This window comes from Mercenaria mercenaria, chromosome 9 (assembly GCF_021730395.1).
Source record: "Mercenaria mercenaria strain notata chromosome 9, MADL_Memer_1, whole genome shotgun sequence".
In the NCBI taxonomy this organism is placed as follows: domain Eukaryota; kingdom Metazoa; phylum Mollusca; class Bivalvia; order Venerida; family Veneridae; genus Mercenaria; species Mercenaria mercenaria.
The window spans coordinates 52,603,052-52,623,684 of NC_069369.1; the positions used below are offsets into that span (position 1 = coordinate 52,603,052).

The following is a 20,633-nucleotide window of genomic DNA, read 5'->3' on the forward strand; positions in this document are numbered from 1 at the left end:
GGTACGTGACCCTGTTTTAAACTTTACCTAGATATCATCAAGGTGAAAATTCAGATCAATTTTCATGAAGTTCCATTGAAAAATATAGCCTCTAGAGAGGTCAAAAGATTTTAATAATTTTAGACCTACTGACCTAGTTTTTGACCGCAGTTGACCCAGTTTCAAACTTGACCTAGACATCATCAAGATGAACATTCAGACCAACTTTCATACAGATCCCATAAAAAGTATGGCCTCTAGAGAGGTCACAAGGTCTTTTTATTATTTGACCTACTGACCTAGTTTTTTAAGGCACGTGACCCAGTTTCAAACTTGACCTAGATATCATTATGGTGAACATTCTGACCAACTTTTATGCAGATCCATTCATAAGTATGGCCTCTAGAGAGGTCACAAGGTTTTTCTATTTTTAGACCTACTGACCTAGTTTTTGACCGCACATGACCCAGTTTCGAACTGACCTAGATATCATCAAGATGAACATTCAGACCAATTTTCATACAGATCCCATGAAAAATATGGCCTTTAGAGAGGTCACAAGGTTTTTCTATTATTTGACCTACTGACCTAGTTTTTAACGGCACGTGACCCACTTTCGAACTTGACCTAGATATCATCAAGATGAACATTCAGACCAATTTTCATACAGATCCCATGAAAAATATGGTCTCTAGAGAGGTCACAAGGTTTTTCTATTATTTGACCTACTGACCTAGTTTTTGATGGCACGTGACCCAGTTTCGAACTTGACCTAGATATCATCAAGGTGAACATTCTGATCAATTTTCATGAAGATCTCATGAAAAATATGGCCTCTAGAGAGGTCACAAGGTTTTTCTATTTTCAGACCTACTGACCTAGTTTTTGACTGCATGTGACCCAGTTTTGAACTTGACCTAGATATCATCAAGATGAACATTCTGACCAACTTTCATACAGATCCCATGAAAAATATGGCCTTTAGAGAGGTCAAAAGGTTTTTCTATTTTTAGACCTACTGACCTAGTTTTTGACCGCACATGACCCTGTTTCGAACTTGACCTAGATATCATCAAGATGAACATTCAGGCCAATTTTCATACAGATCCAATGAAAAATATGGCCTTTAGAAAGGTCACAAGGTTTTTCTATTATTTGACCTACTGACCTAGTTTTTGATGGCACGTAACCCACTTTCGAACTTGATATAGGTATCATCAAGATGAACATTCAGACCAACTTTCATACAGATCCCATGAAAATTATGGCCTCTAGAGTGGTCACAAGGTTTTTCTATTATTTGACCTACTGACCTAGTTTTTGACAGCACGTGACCCAGTTTTGAACTTGACCTAGATATCATTAAGGTGAACATTCTGACCAATTTTCATGAAGATCTCATGAAATATATGGCCTCTAGAGAGGTCACAAGGTTTTTCTATTTTTAGACCTACTGACCTAGTTTTTGACCGCATGTGACCCAGTTTCGAACTTGACCTAGATATCATCAAGATGAACATTCATAAAGATCCCATGAAAAATGTGACCTCTAGAGTGGTCACAAGCAAAAGTTTACGGACGGACGGACGCACGCACGCACGCATGGACGACGGATACCGCGTGATCACAAAAGCTCACTTTGTCACTTTGTGACAGGTGAGCTAAAAAGCAACATTTCTTAAAAACTGATCTTGTTAAAGGGTAGATATCTCATATGCTCCAACTCTTTACGCCTGTACAACTGGCAATGGCTTCATTTTGTGAAATTAAGCATATTCTTTATTTTGTAATAAAGTAAGCCTCTCAAATAAATAGGTACTATTTCTGTGAAATACTAATGTTTTACTAACCGGAGCGGAATATATTGCAAAACTTCATTTTCGTTTTGAACAGGCTGTATATCACTACCCTCGATAGTGCTAACGTAAAACAGGTAATCTTTGAAAATCGATCTTCATAAATGTAAGTTATAGTCATCTGTGATTAGAACTATATTGCGCGTTTAACTGAAATAAGGTTCCAAATTGTTAAAGAAAGAAGTCTTTTTGCTACTTAGAGCCTCCTCGGAAGTATCATTAGAGATTTCCTCCACTTACTTTACTAGCCAACAAAAGTATGTGAATCCAGTGTTCACAGGCCGTATAGCTGATATTGTTTCTAAGTATCTATTTTCCTCCATCCCTCTGACTCTTACACCCTGACTACCAAAACATGAGACAACAAATAAATAAGTTTTATGTTCTTCTAATTTTTAAGTATCTCCCAAACACCCAGATCCTTAAACCACCCAATTACACTCCTACATCGACTGTCAGTTATCTTTGTAATTTCAATTCATATTCCTTTCTTTTTAAAATTCCATGTGTATCTTTTAATTGTTTAAGAACACCCTTTCCTTTCCCAAACAATTTCAATTATGTCAAAGATCAGTGTTTTTGTAAGCATGAACAGCATGCAACTTTACAGGATTAAACTTTACCTCTACACAATTTAAAAGACAATGCGCTGTAATTATAATTATACATATTCTCGATACACACTAAGTACAATAAGTTACCATTTTCCAATAATATGTTTGAGAAAAAACCCTCAAATTTGATTGCTGTACAGAGTAAGTTTACATTTACATTTCCATGTCCGTGTCTGTGATAAAGGTCTATTAGTAAATTTTCAAGGTGTAAATGCAGTTAACAATCAGTTATAATAAGGCTGTCAAATTTCTAAAATGGACTGGTCCATTATTCAATGTGGGCAATACCACTTATTATTTGAAGGGGTGTTCACTGAAAATTTACTGACTGAATAGCGAACAGTGCAGACCATGATTGATCTTGGTCTTCACTGGTCGCAAAGGCATAATCACTTGCCAGCATTTGATTAATCTTGGTAGAAGGTCACACAAGGACCATTTGTCTGAAATGATTTTAAAATCGGGCCAGCAGTATAACTATAACAAGAAATTTTTTAGTTTCCACTATAAACATTCCACAATATACATACGGGGAAAAGTGTCCATGCCCCCTGGTGGCCATGTTTTTTTGACAAATTGGAGTAACTTTAACAATCTTGGTAGATGGTCACATAAGGACCATTCAAGTGAAATTATTTTGAAACCGGACCTGCCGTTTAGGAGATGTTGTTTCAAGATTTTTCTATTTTTAGCTCTGGCAGCCCCAACAAAGTGGAACCATTTTTATAAATCTGGTAGAGGACCACCTAAGGAACACCCAGGCCAAGTTTCATAAAAATCCATTCAGTGGTTATGGTACCGTAATCCTAGCCTCCGATTCTAGGATTACGGAAGTTCCGTATTCCTAGACACACCTATGAAGATAGGCTAGGATTATGGAAGTACTTAAGAGGCATCAAATTTATGTTAGGACATGCATAAATGTTATTGTAAAATTACTTATTTCACTTAAAATAGCGTTTTTTTTTTCATGCCTGCCCTATTATTTTGTGTTATCAATCAGCCATTTCGGGTTAGTATAATCTTAAAGAAACAGGTGAAATCAACACCCATATACATACGTTTTTCTTTCCAAAACCACACTAAATATATATATATTTTTTATTTGAAAATTGGCAGACAAATGAAGAATTATGTATATTCTTAATAATAGCTCAAAAATATTTTTGAAAATAATCATTACTTGAAATTTGATGATTTAATTTTGCCTGTCACTTTAGATTTCCGCGCATATAGAATCGGGCGAAATCAACACCCGAATACGTTTTTGTATTTCATTTTCGCTATTTTAAGTGAAAACAAGAGCGCCGCCAAGCAGGGCAATATACGCCCGAAGGCTTACATCATAGGATGGGAGCAAAATTTTAAGAACTTGACTGTTGTAGCCCCAAAGGACTGGAACAACAAAAGGAAAATTTCAAAAAACAAATCTATGTCCACAAAAAAAATATTCAAAGTCTACAAAAAAATCCTTATCAGGTACAGGTTTGTAAAAATACACCTTAAAATTGGAGGTACCATCCATGTTGTACCACAGAAAAGTAGTCTCAGTTTTTCCCTACGGCCAATAATAAAAAAGTTTCAAAATAAGCTATTTATAGTAACATAAAAGGGAAATAATTCAAAAAAAAATTATTGTAAGTACAAAAAAGAGATCTGCCAAATAAAAACAAGAGCACTGCAATGCAGAGCAATACACACAAAGCAAAGTCATATATGACCTTTGACCCTTAAGTGTGACCTTGACCTTGAAGCGAGTCATCCGGAACATGCGCTCTGCACATCGTTACAATGTGGTGAACATTTCTGCCAAGTTTCTTTGAAATCCTTCCAGCAGTTCAAGAGTTACAGAGCGGACATGAAACAAACTGATATGACTTTTGACCCCTAAGTGTGACCTTGACCTTGAAGCAAGTAATCCGGAACATGCGCTCTGCAAGTCGTCTTGGTGTGGTGAACATTTGTGTCAAGTTTCTTTGTAATCCTTCAAGGGGTTCAAGAGTTACAGAGCGGACACGAAACAAACTGATATGACCTTTGACTCCTAAGTGTGACCTTGACCTTGAAGCGAGACATCCAAAACATGCGCTCTGCACATCGTCTTGGTGTGGTGAACATTTGTGTAAAGTTTCCTTGAAATCCATCAAGGGGTTCAAGAGTTACAGAGCGGACACAAAATTGCTAACAGACGTTCCTACATATGGATACTTATGTGGCTACTCTTTTGTTCTCTCTATTGTTCTTTTAGCCACATAAGAGAAAAATAGCCACATAAAAGCCTTACGGAATGAATGACATCAAAGAACAAGGGTGCAGAATGTCACAATATACGCCCGTCACTGCAAATTTGTTTACACTAGCACCTGTATTTGCAAATGGAATTTTAATTTTCTAGTTGTTTACAATGTTGTTTTTTTTAGAAATTATTGTAATTCTTTTATTTTTCTAAGTCCACAAAAAAAATCCTTACCAGGTAGAGATACCTTAAAATACACCCAAAATTTGAAAGTAATATCAATGTTGTACCACAGAAAAGTGGTCTTGGTTTTTCCCTACGGTCAATTATAAAAAAGTTACAACGTAAGTTATTTATAGTAACAACTAAGGGAAGTTAATCTTTAAAGAGAAAAAAAAAAAAAAAAAAAAAAAAAAAAAATCGAAAAAAAAAAAAATTACAAGTCCACACAAAAATCCTTACCAGGTAGAGATAGCTCAAAATACACCTCAGAATTGGATGTAACATGCATGTTGTACTACAGAAAAGTGGTCTCGATTTTTCCCTACGACTTGTAATGAAAAAGTTACAATATAAGCTATTTATAGTAACAGCAAAGGGAAGTAATTCAAAAGAAGGGACCAGTGCATGACACTCCGTCTCATGATGGTGTACAATTGTGCCAAGTTACATCAAAATCCCTACATGCATGAAGAAGAAATGCTCCAGACAAAGTCATTCTTGTATCTGACCTTTGACCTTTAAGTGTGACCTTGACCTTAGACCGAGGGACCTGGTTCTTGCGCATGACACTCTGTCTCATGCTTGTGAACATTTGTGCCAAGTTGTATCAAAATCCTCAATGCATGAAGAAGAAATGCTCCGGACAAAGTTTTCATTCTTGTATCCTTTGACCTCTAAGTGTGACCTTGACCTTACCCTAGGACCTGGTTCTTGCGCATGACATCCGTCTCATGATGGTGAACAATTTTGCCAAGCTACATCAAAGTCCTTTCATGCATGAAGAAGATATGCTCCAGACAAAGTTTTCATTCTTGTATCCTTTGACCTCTAAGTGTGACCTTGACCTTAGACCTAGGAACCTGGTTCTTGCGCACGAACTCCCTCTCATTATGGTGAACAACTGTGCCAAGCTACATCAAATCATTCATGCATGAAGAAGATATGCTCCGGACAAAGTCATTCTTGAATTTTCATTCTTGTATCCTTTGACCTCTAAGTGTGACCTTGACCTTAGACCTAGGGACCTGGTTTTTGCGCATGACACTCCGTCTCATGATGATGAACAATTGTGCAACTTTCATCAAAATCCCTCCATACATGAAGAAGATATGCTCGGACAAAGTCATTCTTGAATTTGACCTTTGACCTCTAAGTGTGACCTTGACCTTAGACCTAGGGACCTGGTTCTTGCGCATGACACTCCGTCTCATGATGGTGAACAACTGTGCCAAGTTTCATCAAAATCCCTCCATGCATGTAGAAGATATGCACCGGACAAGGTCTGTGGACGCGCCGCCGCCCGCCCAACCGCCCATCGCCCGCCAGGGGCGTTCCCATAATACGTCCCGTTTTTCAAACGGGCGTATAAAAAGTACAGTTACCTATTGTTCCTATAGCCACCTAAGTATGCAAATGTGAGCTCGGACAGACGGATGGACAGACACCAGCGTCATAACATAATACGTCCCTTTGGGCGTATAAAAATAAGGCTGGGTACCATCTTGAAAAAAATACCGGCGTATACCACGTTTTTTCCTAATAAACACGGTATACCACCATTTTTATCGTAAGACTTACAGCTAAGCCTATGGTAGTGGTCATAAAAATATTGAAAAACTCTCAGAAAGAATTTATTATGAGCAACAACGAAGACTTAGTTACTTGACTAGAATCAAAGAAAAAAATACACTGGAATAATAACTTGACTAATGACTAGATTAATGACCCTTAGTAATTTTTACCAGTGTGTATTCGTCGGAAGACACCATATTGTCTCTAGGGAAGCACTGGGTCACATTTTTATAGGTCGCGCTTGTTTGAAGTTCGATTCGTGCAGCCATTTGATAAACCAGTAACGTTTACAAATAGTATGAAGGCTTCATCAAATTGTTTTCAAACAAAAAATAATAAATTTCAACTCAACATTTCTATTTATTTCTTTTTGAATACATGCAAATACATAACCGGGATATTTCATCATTTAAACAAGAAGTTGGGACTCGCCGAATTTACCAGACTCAAAGTAAAAACAAGACTTTGTACACCCATGACGTCATCCATCTATATGGAATAATCCGGAGGTTTTCGAAGGTTTTGATTGGGGATCACGCGGTCGATCATGCATGTTCAATTGTACCATTGGGTGGTTATTTGTGGAAACTAATAACAGTAGCATGGGAATTCCAGAGATATAAATCAGAAAATCATGCATGGTGTCATTTGCTGTTACGGTAGGCTACATAGACAAAGTAAATTAAAAATAAACAGAAGTAGGGATAATGTTGATAAAATATTGGTATTCCCCGATGGTACCGCAGTATCGTACCACGGGAAGATGGTACCACGGTTACCAGTATACCTAATACTAGCAACCCCAGCTAAATTAATTAAATACATCTTAAAGGGCAGTGTTGACCTAACTCAGAAGTTAATTTTTTTTTAAAGGCCTTAAAAAAAATAAAAAAGTTCTGAGGAATTGAAATTTGGAAAAAGCTGCATTTTTGTGGAAATTTTTACCAGTATATTATATAGGAAATCAACTCGCATTCACGGACCGAAGGAAGGGGAATTTTTAACTTCAAATCTTCATAACTATTTCATTTTTTATGCTATATTCATGAAACTTCACAGTCAGATAGGATGTTTCCTGTAGAATCCATTTCTGTCATCAGTTTTTGTATTAAGCAAACAGACACTGCCATAATACAGGAAAACTTGAGGAAATTCAGTATTTTTTTTTTTGTCAGTCCCCACATAAAATTATATAGCAATTAAATTTTCAACAATCAGTATGATGATACAATGTTGTGAATGTTCATCAATCATAGTGTAGTGTTTCTAAAAGCAAATGCATACAGTGATATACTCAGTATAAAAGACATTGTTTAGTTTAAAACATTATCAGAAGCCGACTAAAATATTTAGAATACATTTTAATTTCATAAAAAAATATCATCATAATTCAGATGGAAATGTTTTAATATATATTAAACTGGTCAAGACTTTTAGCATGATATCATAGTAATTTTGTGTAAGTTCCACTTTGTGTTACTTTTTATAATTAAAAGATCATGGAATGAAACTTTCTGTAAACTTTAAATTGTCAGTGCATGTTTTCATGTTCGATGATTTTCCTATAGTTGCTGTTGGATGGACAGTGCTTTCGGGTAACCTGCAGCTTCACTGAATAGTGAATATAGGATGTCAATGTACTGCTTCTTAGTCAAATTCTTAGTGCCGCAATAATTTTCAAGTTCAAGAGACACACCGTTTGATATACTGTAAAAACTGATATACATCCTTCAGCAAGTAGGGTTTCTGTCAGTCCTAGAAATTTAATTAACTTACAGAAATGGTCAAAGTTTCACAATCTATTGCCTAAAAAAAATAATATTAATAATGTAAATGATTTATTTAAAAAACCATTTTCATTGTTCAACAATGATACTAACAGCAGACATATGGATGTCCCCCAAAAATAATTTGTATATCACACCTAAATATCTGAACATGATACACAGCTTGCCAGTAATCCGAATCGTTTTATCCGAATATTTAAACACCTCGATAACGAAAGTGGTCACGAGAAATTTGTGACCACAGCATAACATAAATTATGTGATAATACAAATGATTGTTTTTATTGTAAATATGTTTCGTGAAATATGTTTCCAATCAAATACAAATCGATTTTTACATGCAATTATGGAATTTGATTCCCAGTAGAACGGAAAATATTCGGCGGGTAATAGTATATGGTGCAGCTGAAAAAGACGAACTGTATTCAATCACAAAATCCCCTTTCTACTGCAAGTTTACATCGTATTATTTAAAAAAAAATAATATTCTCGTATGAATAATTAATTTAGCAACTAATTTACGTCGACTATGATGTTTTTTTACGTTGTATGTGTTCAAGACGAAGCCTTTTAACGATACCGCTATTTGGAAAATTAAATCGGCCGCCATTTTGACAGCATTGCATCACGTGATTCGGTTCAAGGGTCATACTTTTCAAATCAAAATGCAGTATACTTAGAATTGGTTCCGAAACATGTTTTTGGTATCAAATTAAAGATAAAAGATTTAATTTTTCAATTCTGTATGAAGACTTTCTGAAAAATAATTTTCCCCGTTTTGTGATTTTAATTAAATTTTCGCCGAACTATATCTCGGGAAAGGGTTGGCCCACATTTAAAATTCAAACGCCTACTGAAAGATCGACCAATCAGCTTTCACATGACGTTAAAATTGTGAATATTAATTAGGTCTTAGGTACCGGCATGTGTCGGCAAAACATGCATGTACTTTGCATCATAGTCCGTGATCTCAATTAACAGCGAGGTGCAATAAACAGGTCAACATCCTGTGTTTATACAGCCATGTGGTTTAACTTACAAAAGTGTCTGTTAAGTAATTTATATCACTGGAAAGAGAATTTTATATGCTTTCTAAAGGTGTATGATGCAATCTGTTATCTCTATGAATAATGATTTTATGAACAAATAATTCAAGTGACCGGCTGATATTGGAAAAATTCCAGTTGATAAGCACTGTCAAGGCTTATCAGGTGGGGTTGCTAGTAATGCCGTGCACCTCTAGAAAAAAGGTAAGTTTACAACATTTATACATGTCTCAACATATATTTGATGCCTCTTAAATTCTTCCGTAATCCTAGCCTACCCTCATAGGTGTTTTTAGGAATATGGAACTTCCGTAATCCTAGAATCGGAGGCTAGGATTACGGTACCGCAATCATAGCCACTGCCTTTCCACTATCATATATAATGCGGTTTAAAAATCACCAGGTACAGCACACACAGTTACATTAGCAGATCATATATAAATCAATATATCACCTGTAAATTTATATATCAACACAACTTTTAATCAATATATGTAAAGTAAGTAAAATTGTTTTAAAAAAAATCACAGTCAAACCGCACCATAAAATGCACATCCGGGGTTTATTTTTGTTTACACCAGCACATTTGTGAATATAATTTCAACTTCGAATGCTGCGAATTTTGCTTTTGTGGACATATTTTCAAAGAACTATACAAGTGAAGGACTTCAGGAATATAATACCCCAGAAAATGCAAAAATAAGTCGACAATTCGTTTCTCTGCCTTTCAATTCACCGGAAGCATTTTGATGTTGACTGGTACTTTTCCATCATTTATTTTAGCAAGCCCTGTGATTGATGCTGACTAAGAGATGCTATTCATTACTAAGAAGCTGCTGATGAAACTGAATGACGATGTTGTAAACCAGTCAATCGTGACTGTCACCTCGGAAAAGAAAGGAGAAGAATTTCGACATTTTCAGTTGAATAAGTTATATTTTGACATATTTATAGCATTTGAAACTGTTAAACATGCGTATGTGGTTGAATACAGATATGCTAATGCAGTTTATTGTACAAACGCATCATGACAAACATTTTTTGAAAGGCAGTGGCTAGTGAACCGTCACCGGTGCAGCAGACCCGAGGTCTAGTGCACCGACATTTTTGTTATATATAAAATATAGCCTTTCTTTGAACTATAATTGTAACATCTTTTCAACAGTTATCAGGGCTTAAGCTAGGCTAAGATTTTAGGGAGAAGTCACTTCTCCCTCAGCTAAAATTAGGGAGAAGTGGAGAGATTTTAGGGAGAAGTGGCGAGATTTTAGGGAAAATTTGAAAGATTTTAGCACGATGACATGCAAGTTGAAAAAGGAACTAATTATGCTTAATATAAGTTACTATTTTTATTATTTCCTGTCTTTGTTTATTAATTCAAAGTAATCATTTTAAACCTTGTGAATCTAATGTGTTTAAACTGCAAATTCAAGGTTTTTTCCCCCCACTTTTGCAATGATTCCCCAAACCAAGAAAACCCTTTAAATATGAATACAATTTAAAAAAATTAATTCCATATCAGCAAAAAATAAATCAAGCTCACTGCACTCAAAGTTGGTCACTTTAAATGACAAGTGTATGAATTAAATACATGTCAATAGCAGTGACATCACTATGCTCACACAGAATACACGTCTTCTTTGATCTGCTGGTGTCTCTTTGATATGCTGGTGTTGGCACACATTAAAAGAAACAGTTGTCAAACAGGTTTAACTGAGTTTCTGATGGCATGTGTCAAAAATCTGGGTAAATTTCAGTTACGTTATTTTATTCACAGAAAGTGTCAGTGATAATATTATGTTTCTAAAGTTTGGGTTTTAAAAAATACGAGTAAAATTAAGTGGATTTAAAGAAATTACTCGAGCCAGTCACGGTAAGATACTTTCTAAAGGTCAAAAAAGAATGTGTAAGCTTATGTAATATAAATCCCTACTGCTTTGTTTATCAACAGTCAGTTTACAAAACAACTGTCACCTTTGCACTTCTCCATAATCTGAAGTAGGCGGAGCTTAAATTATGTGTTCGTGTATTCCAGTCAAGTGTCAACAGGCTGATAGCGGATAACTGGAGGTGTGTGGATAAAAAAAATCGGGCGACTTGAATTTCGCTTTGATGTTACCTTAGAGCGAAGTGGGGAGCTACAAAGTGACTATTTCGCTCAAGTCGCTCTCCCTAGCTCAAGCCCTGGTTATATGTATGGCCATTAACAAAAGAATGAAGATAATTCAAATTTAGATAAACCTTGACTTACCGTTTAATTTACCAATTTAACAATTTCCCTCAATGCGCTAATTTGATTCTTCGGCAACAGTATTATCCACCATTTACTAAGATATTTCCGAATAAAAACATTGTGCTGCTATTAGATATGGTCTATTAATAGAAAGTTTATCATGGCGGAATGATTTTTAAGAAGTGCGTTCAGTTATGACAGAAAGAAATTATTAACTTTTAATTCCTTCATAAATACCATACTAGTAATTATTTATGTCAATTTATAATTAGTTATTGTCTGTATTTGGATTCATCAAAACTGAAATCCGAACTTAATTTCAGATTCACTCTCTCATGATCACAGCTGCCAACACAAAAGACAAACACGCCCAATCCAATTATTAAATAATTTTAACAAGCAACCCAACAAAGTCTACATTTGTAGATCTCCATTTATTGTCTTAATCTAATTATCTACTATTGATCTTAATCTTTTTTGTTTTTCACAGTTTTTATCATAGATGTCGTAAGATGTAGCTTTTATAGTTAATAATATAACAAATACTGAAATTATAACAGTTTTCACCGTACATGTACATTATAAAATATTTGCTTGCAAGATGTCAGTATTTCCGAATTTCCTGTTCCACGAAGAGTTAATCGTCAGTTGTCAATGACATAATAAATCTGAAATTAAGATCGAATTTCAATTTTAATACATGTACATATATATCCAAATACAGACAATAACACTTAAATTGACAAAAATAACGATACATGGTATTCATGAAAATTAAAAAAAAATCAATAAAATTCATTCTGTCATTTGGAAATAGCTTAGTAAATGGCGGGGACACCACTGTTGCCGAAGAACGGAGATCAGCGCTTTGAGGTAAAACGGTGAATTAACAGGTAAGTCAAGGTTTATCTTACTTCATTCTTTTAATTATGTTCTTGCATATTACTGGTGAAAATATCTTTAAATTAAACTCTAAGTAAAGGCTATATTTTATACATAATAAAAATGACGGTGCACTAGACCTCTGGTCTGCTGCACCGGTGACGGTTCACTAGCCACTGCCTTTTTGAAATGAAATGAAAATTTACAGTCTTTTGTTCTGTCTCCATCGTTGAAATCTTTGCTGAAATGAACTGCATCAGAAAATAAAGGTTATGAAGCGACTGATATGTTGCTTAAAAGATGTGTTAATATATAAATTTACCGGTGATATATTGATTTATATTTGATCTGTTAATTACTGTGTGCTCCACAGGCCCCATCTAACGGTATCATCATTACTTGAATAGAACTGAATGAAAAAGTAGCAGCAAACAATAATAAACAAAAATTAATTCAGTTAGACGAATTAAGGAGCGCTGCTAAGCGTGGCCACAACATTATTATATCAGGCCAAGCCGGTACAGAATATAAATTTTTCAATTTATTTTCACGAAATTTTATACCTTCGATATTGAAGGTTTATTTTTGACCACCACAATAAGGACTACAAATTCACTACGTTGCAAACCAGATGTATACAAGCAGGGAAGATGTAGAAATCTGAAGTTCGTGGAAAATCGCTGATTTCTTTAAAAATACTGTAGTGATAAAGGTCAAACTTATGCCGTAGGTTTATTACAATAATAGCAGAGCTACCGGCGCCGCATTACGGTTAAACGTGTGAACAAGAAAACGAATAGAGAGATCTAACTGTGTATACTATCGAGTTGAAAATTCGTGGTACTTTTTGGAATCGGTGTTGTTCGGATTTTTTCATGTGCACTATGCACATAGTAATTAATCAATAAAGACGTCAGTAGACGCTTACTGTTTACGGTTGACAAAAGCGTCTCGCTTACTACTTTGAATATTGAATAAAAATGTAAATGCGCGTTTGATAATAAAAAATTAGTGCTAAATACATTTTCTACGAAGAAAAAAGAAATAAAATACAATATTTTCATTTTGAAACGACTTTCGTCACGCTGCCATTACCGAACTTTATTATATATACTTAATTTTGTCCTAATGATGTCATAACTCCACAGTGGTGTAGTGGTTAGTGAGTTCGCATTGAAAACCAGAGGTCGTGAGTTCGAACCTCACCTGGACCATATTTTTTTTTCAGTTCCTTTATTTCATTTTTTTTTGTATTATTATGAGTTTTGAAAATATTGTATAACTAAAGTAATTCATGTGAAATTTAACTAGTGTTTAGTTTTGATGTCAGGTTCCAATGTAGTGCCTGTGCAGTAGTCAGTAGACATAACTTTAAACAAAAAAGCTTTAGGATCAAAATATACAGGCATTGAACTGTGAAAAGCAAATAATGCTCTTCTCCCCGTTCGCATATATTTTACCCGTTAGCTTTAAAATCACTGACCAGAGTTTATAAAAAAAACCTAAAACTATTGGCGATGAATAATCAATAAACATCAAAAAGGTTCTTACTACCATCCCTGTTCTATAGTGCTAAAAGATTAACCATAAAAAAGCCATAGAAATGTTAACATAGAAGTTCAGTAAATAAACAGGGGTTTTCGAGAATTTCGGCAAACACTGTTTTTCTCTAGGTAAAATTCTGATCATTAATTTTTAAAAATTGCTAGTCTTTCGGGTTTAAAACAAGCTTTGTACAGTCATGTAAATGACTGTAATTTTCCCATACCAGGCGTCTATTATAGCAGTATTTTTTACTGAAAGTTGGACACAATCATTCTTCCTTTCAGAAAGAACCAATATTTGACAATAATGACATTTAAAAGAATTACAATAGTCATTTCAAGGATTACGTTAATTCTAATTTCTATTAACTTTGGAACTGGAACATCAACTTTTTACATTAAGTCCTCATTGCCAAACATTCACACGCAAAGAGACAGAATTCCTTTGGCTATTGGCCTAATGAGATTCTGTTAGGTTTGAAATTTTCAAGGTTCAAGCTTTTCAATTTGAAGGAGTTACCATTTGTGACTGGTTTCCAGTATGATAATAATTTATGTAAAATTGTTGATGCAGTACGTTTTAATAAGAATAACAGAAATTATTCAAATACGTTTTTTTCTTTATCTTGGTGCAGATGTTAATCTATATCGAACTTTCTTTTAATTATATACAGAATATCTTTCGAGTACTTCACATGTCAAGAATTAAATTTGATGCAGTCTAAAACATGCATTCAGAAATCATGAATTATCATTAATACTTATAATTTTAATAGATCTAATAGAACATAAACTCCCTAAACGAATCCATAATTGCAGACAATTCCAACAACACTCCTTTAATTTTTAAGGGGCACTGGTGATTTTTTCGAGGGAGCTCTGCCTTTTAGGTAGCACCTAATTTCATATTATCAATTAATTAAGTGTATCGTTTGAACCTTCCGTTCTATATTAGCTTCAAACCAGATTTGGTGTTTTGGAAGTGTCCTACCTTTTTTTTCTTACTCTATAATGCTATACCATAAGGATACCGTTAGATGGGGCCTATGGTGTGCTCTACCTGATCACTGCATAGAATTGTCACAGAAGGTTCACCACAGAAACAGTCCTTCCTATGTTGTACATGGAGGAGATATATTGACCTGTGCAAAAATTATCAAAATATCGCGACTCGCGTACAACTTTGGACTATTCAACGACTAGACGAAAAATGAGATATCCGGTAATTACAACAATTACATTCAACATTTGCTAAACTCACCCTGGTTTCCACCACTTGGGTGATCATTCCAGCAATTGTTTCCATAGCGACAGTTCCCTTGTAGGAAAAACCTACAAACAACCATAACTTTCTAAATTTAAAGAAATTTTGATTATAAAAATTTTCAAAATGAAACCGGTGAGAGTATAAAATGAACTTTTCGTGAAGGAATAATTTTGCCTATTTCCAATGACGTACCGTACCATTACTGTACATGGATGGTGGTGGTTTCGTCAAATCACCGGTTCGTCATACTTAATTTATATAGTAAATGAGAAGTGGTTTCGTCATACTTATTGTTACAGTGTAATAATGATTGTTTGTTGGTCGTTTTATTGTTGATGTACTTTGTGTGGCAAACAAGTTAATTAGTTGTTAATTTTGAAAAGATAATTTCAAAGCTAATTATTTATACAAAAAATGGAATGAAAATGAAAAGAAGAATAAATGATATAATTGCTGATTATTAAGATAAATAGAGATTTAGTTTTTATTAAACTAATTCTTATGTACGAAACTTATGTATTTATTACTGGTTTACAATTTGTAAATGCAAATGTTAAATTCGACGCAAGACAATTTATTTTTTGTACATAATCGAACTCTGGGGCATTATAGACAAACAGTGAAAAAACAACAAGAAAATCATGTCAGGATACGTATGTGAACAACTTAATTGGATATATCAAAAGTGACGCAGAACCGTTCTTGAAATATATATGTAGCTGGTAAAAAAAAATCGAAAAAAAAACTAGAATCACTTCATTCTTCTTCTTCTTCTAATTACTACACTCTTCATCACTTTGAAGATTATTTGTAGGCGCTGAATAAAAATTATGGTGTTTTTACATCAAGTTCGTACAGTAAATGTGCCAAAACAATAAAACTTTCCAAATTTTACATTAATAAAAGTTTGTACACTGGTAGCGGTTTAAAGATTGAGGGCAGAGATTAGAACAGGCACAGTGACATAAGCTTTGAAGGAGTCAACTGTGGCTGGTGTGTGTGCGACAGTGGGCAACATGTTCCACTGACCTACTGTTCTAGGGAAAAATGAATATTTATAAGAATCTTTGGATGTGCCAGTGTGTCTGAAGCTGCATATGTTACCATGTCCATGCCGTGTTCTTGAATCAACTGGTATTAATAAATTCTTTTCCGGGTGGTATATAGCTACTACATGGTGGACAATTTTAAAGAACATTATTAGACGGGCTCTAATTCTTCTTATCTCTAGTGATGGCCAATTCAAATTTGTTATCGTATCAGAAACTAAGCTTGTATTATGATAGCGATTAGTGACAAATCTAGCAGCCCTTCTCTAAACTTTTTCAATTTGATCTATCTGGATTTTAGCATATGGGTCCCAAATAGTACATGAATATTCTAACTTTGGTCTTACTATAGCTTTATGTGCATGTTGTTTTTTTTCACTTAAGAAGAGTTAATTTTTAAATTTCTATGCAGAAAGCCAAGGGACTGATTAGCTGGGGGGTTCGTTTTGAGGAGGCTGCGCTTTTGGTGCGTGGCACTCCCTGTTTGATATTTTTCTTTGTTTTTAGTTATTGAGTTTATGTACTTATCCCATTTCAAGTTGTTTTGAAGTGTTACGCCTAGATACTTTGATGATTGAACTTTTTGTAGAGTATGATGATGTAGTTTATAAATAAACTGGATGTGATTATTCTGTGTAATACTGAGGATGTTAAATTTATCAGGATGGAAATGCATCAACCAATCCTGTTCCCATTTACTAGCAGCTTCCACATCAGACTGAAGAAGATTAGAGTCATTTAAGGTTTTAATTTCTCTATAAATTATGCTATCATCCGCAAAGTGTCTTAAAGTACTGTGTTTTATATAGTCAGCAAAATCATTGATGTAGATTAAGAAGAGTATAGGACCCAGAACTGTGCCCTGGGGTACACCAGAGGTTACAGACACCTTCTTTGACATTTCACCTTCTAGGACTATTTTCTGGGTTCTATCCTTCAGAAAATCAGAAATCCAGTTGAGAGCATTACAAGATATTCCATAGTATTTTAATTTATACAGTAGATGTTTATGTGACACCTTGTGAATTGCTTTGGCAAAATCCATTATGATAATATCAGTCTGGTAGTTGTTGTTATGAAACTTACTAATGTTTTGGATAAAAGAAATGAGCTGAGTTTCACAAGAACGTGCTGATCGAAAGCCATGTTGCAAATCATATAAAATGTTGTTACTTTCCAAAAAAGACATAACATTGCTAGAGATAACATGTTCAAATATTTTACAACAGATACAAGTTAGAGATGTTGTTATGTAGTTGATGACATCATGTTTATCTCCCTTTTTAAAAACGGGGCACACATTTGCATGTTTCCAATCAAGTGGGATCAAGTAATTGTGAGAATTGGCGATATACTTTCTTTAAATTCTTTCAAAATTTTAGCATGTAAATTGTCAGGACCAGAAGCTTTATGGAGAGTTATATTTGACAATAATTTAGTAATTCCTTTTTGAGAGATGGTTATGTCTGGCATGACATTAATTTGAAAAATAGGCCCTGTCTATCTGATTGTCCAACACGTACAATAATTATCAATTTCATTTCATTTCAGTTTAACAAAGATGTAAATATGGATTTACGTCCTTGATTCTGAAAGTCTGACCAACTCAATCTCGTCAGAACACAGGCGTTTTGAACATTAATTGTAATTTCAAGAGTATAATGAACGAAAAAATGCCCTAATTAATCTACTTATCTTGACAGTTCTTTGGCCTCGTCGCATAGGATCTTCTGGAAAAATAGCTAATAAATATTATATGCATGAACATATAGCATTAACCACAGTGGAATGTTGTGTTCTCACTGTCCACCAAAGTTTATCCAGAGATTTCGCATGAAACTAAAGATACACTAATCATTTAGAAAACACGTGATGTTATTCAAATATTGTCAGTTAATGTAACTTCCTTAAAAGAATAACAAATAATATACACTGAGAATTATTCTGAGACGTTGTGTTCATTAACTGCGACCTGGTACAGGTACAGGACGCTGAATAAAATGCACCAACACTGGCGTTAGAAAGCTTTGGTGTCGTCAATGGCGAAAAATAAAAAGTTAATAGAGATTAGAAGGTATTAAATGCCTCCACTACTATGTAAAAAAAGCAATGTTTTATCAGCATTTCGAGCCTTTCACTTCTTGTGAGACTGCCCTTGTCTTGAAGAAAAAATATAGGGTTGACCATAATGCAATGAAACCATTGTCACGTGACTGTGACACGGGACGAAAACCCTAATGTTTCTAAAGTAAAGATCAGGAAATACCAGAAGCTGCGACACAACTTTATAAAGATACAACGTTGATTAAAATCATCCACAGACATTTGTTTTTTTCAATCAAACATCAATAAAGCTTACATTTCGCATAAAAACGACCTTTACTAGGCATGAAAATGGCACTATATACTGATATGGATTAGATTCGAATGGACCCCGTACGCGTAGGGAGAGGGATAACGACAACAGGCCGCGCATGGTTGCAAAATGCGCATGCGTCAATTAGTTACTTTTTATAGATGTCGGAAATTCCAATATTTACATATCATTTAAAGGAGTTCATCACAATATTTTGTGCGCAGCTCAATCGCGCAGCAAGCGTTATCAACTGTAAAGTTCAGAATTCGCCGCCGAAAGTGTATAATTGTCGGATATGTAGCGCACTCGCGCAAAATATATCGTATGTACTGACAATATAGGTCGTGCATCCATATTTTACCTTTAAAAATGATGGTGCTTTATTGGAGGAGTAGTTGTAGGAAGTGCTCGAATCGAATACATTGTGGACAGCCAATTTGAAAGTTAACTATTTCGTCCAGTAATGATGCAGCCGACTCCAACTCAAATACAATTCCAGAAAATCTTAACGTAGATATATCTCCTTCAAGTTTAAATGTGACTTCCTAAAAATGTTGTTATACTTTTTGTGCCCCATCCCGTTTTTCACCTAGTAAGACCAGAGTTATGGCCCTTGATAGTCAAATTGTACATAAAGGGTCTAAACATTTGTGTCGCATGTACCTCAAAATTATATGCGCCAAGAGTCATGAAACCACACAAGAATTAAATTCAGTATGCGAAGTTGTGCACCAGTGCTTTTATTTGAGGTTTCACTCAATAAAAACAGATTTATGTCCCTTGCCGTGGTCAAATATATACGTAAATGGGATGTGAAAGCTTGTGTAGCACCTATCTCAAAAAGTATTTGACCTAGAGGCATGCAGCCTTAAAGGAGCATTATTCCGCATGTGAGTAAGAATATTGGTTAAGGAACTGATAATAACATTGTGCAATTTGTTTTGTAAGAAAAAAAAATGTTCATAATTTTTAGGTGGGTGGGGTAATGAAAAAATAGTTTTGTGGGTGGAGTGAATATTTTTTAATTTTTCTTGAAAACAAGCACGGGTTGATATTATTTTTTTGGTTTAGATTTTTTTGTCTTAGTTCTAGCTTACATAATATAAAATATGGAAAAATTCTGTCCGCTAGATTTTGCATATCATTAAGAAATACTTCGTGTTTTTCTCAGTTTCAGATACTTTCAAGATCTGTCAAGAGTAATTTTTCTGAGTAAATATATCTATATGTTGAAATTTTATGCATATTTATAGTGGTGTTATAAATTCGGATGCATAAACAGTAACATCAGAGTGAAACTTCGGATAAATAATTGTTTGCAGTAGTTTTATTATGACATGTATGTACTGTTTCTTCAGACAAAAATACCGATTTGGTGTTCTTAATAAACTTTGAATATTGAAAAAAGAAGCACGGGTACCTACTATTTTTATTTTTTATTTTAACTTGTTATACATCAATCTATAAATATGCAAAGTTACAAAAAATTCTGTCTGCTAGAAATAATTATGAAAAACATCTTTAAGTTCCATATTGTGACGTATCCTATCGTACAGTATGACTTAGCAGGGTTGTCAACGTTATGTAACATACAACAAAATGATTATTAGCCTGATATGTCTCATTTATTTCCGTTTATGTGGCCTTGAAAACTTTCAAGTGGACACGTCTGCGGATGAAATAATGATGTAGTAGTTTCATTTAACTGGAAGTGGTTAGTGCAATTTGAATTCGTATATTTTTTCTTATATATATAGGTTACACGTACCCCATGAAACTGCCACGTTTAATGCAATTTTGTTCAAAATAATTAATTACCTTGAAATAGAAAGTTTTGAGGTATGGTTCAAAATATTTTATTCATGTACAGCAAGTAGACAGATATACAAATAAACAAAAATCGCCAGCAGAACATTTAAAATAATGTTTCAATATAAAACATATGCAACAAAACTCCCTGTAACTTAGTGTTTCCTTTTGTAGACATCAT

At 34.4% G+C, this 20,633-nt stretch overlaps 1 protein-coding gene across 1 annotated transcript in view; it reads right to left on the reverse strand.

The window, feature by feature from the left end:
- The window catches only part of LOC123547121 (nucleoporin NUP42-like), a 55,903-nt gene extending 40,510 nt beyond the window's left edge, over positions 1-15,393 (reverse strand). The window contains exon 1 of the mRNA XM_045333958.2: positions 15,233-15,393. Within this exon, the coding sequence (XP_045189893.2) occupies positions 15,233-15,317 (85 nt within the window). The 5' untranslated portion in view covers positions 15,318-15,393. The remainder of the gene's footprint in view (positions 1-15,232) is intronic.
- Positions 15,394-20,633: the final 5,240 nt, after the last annotated feature.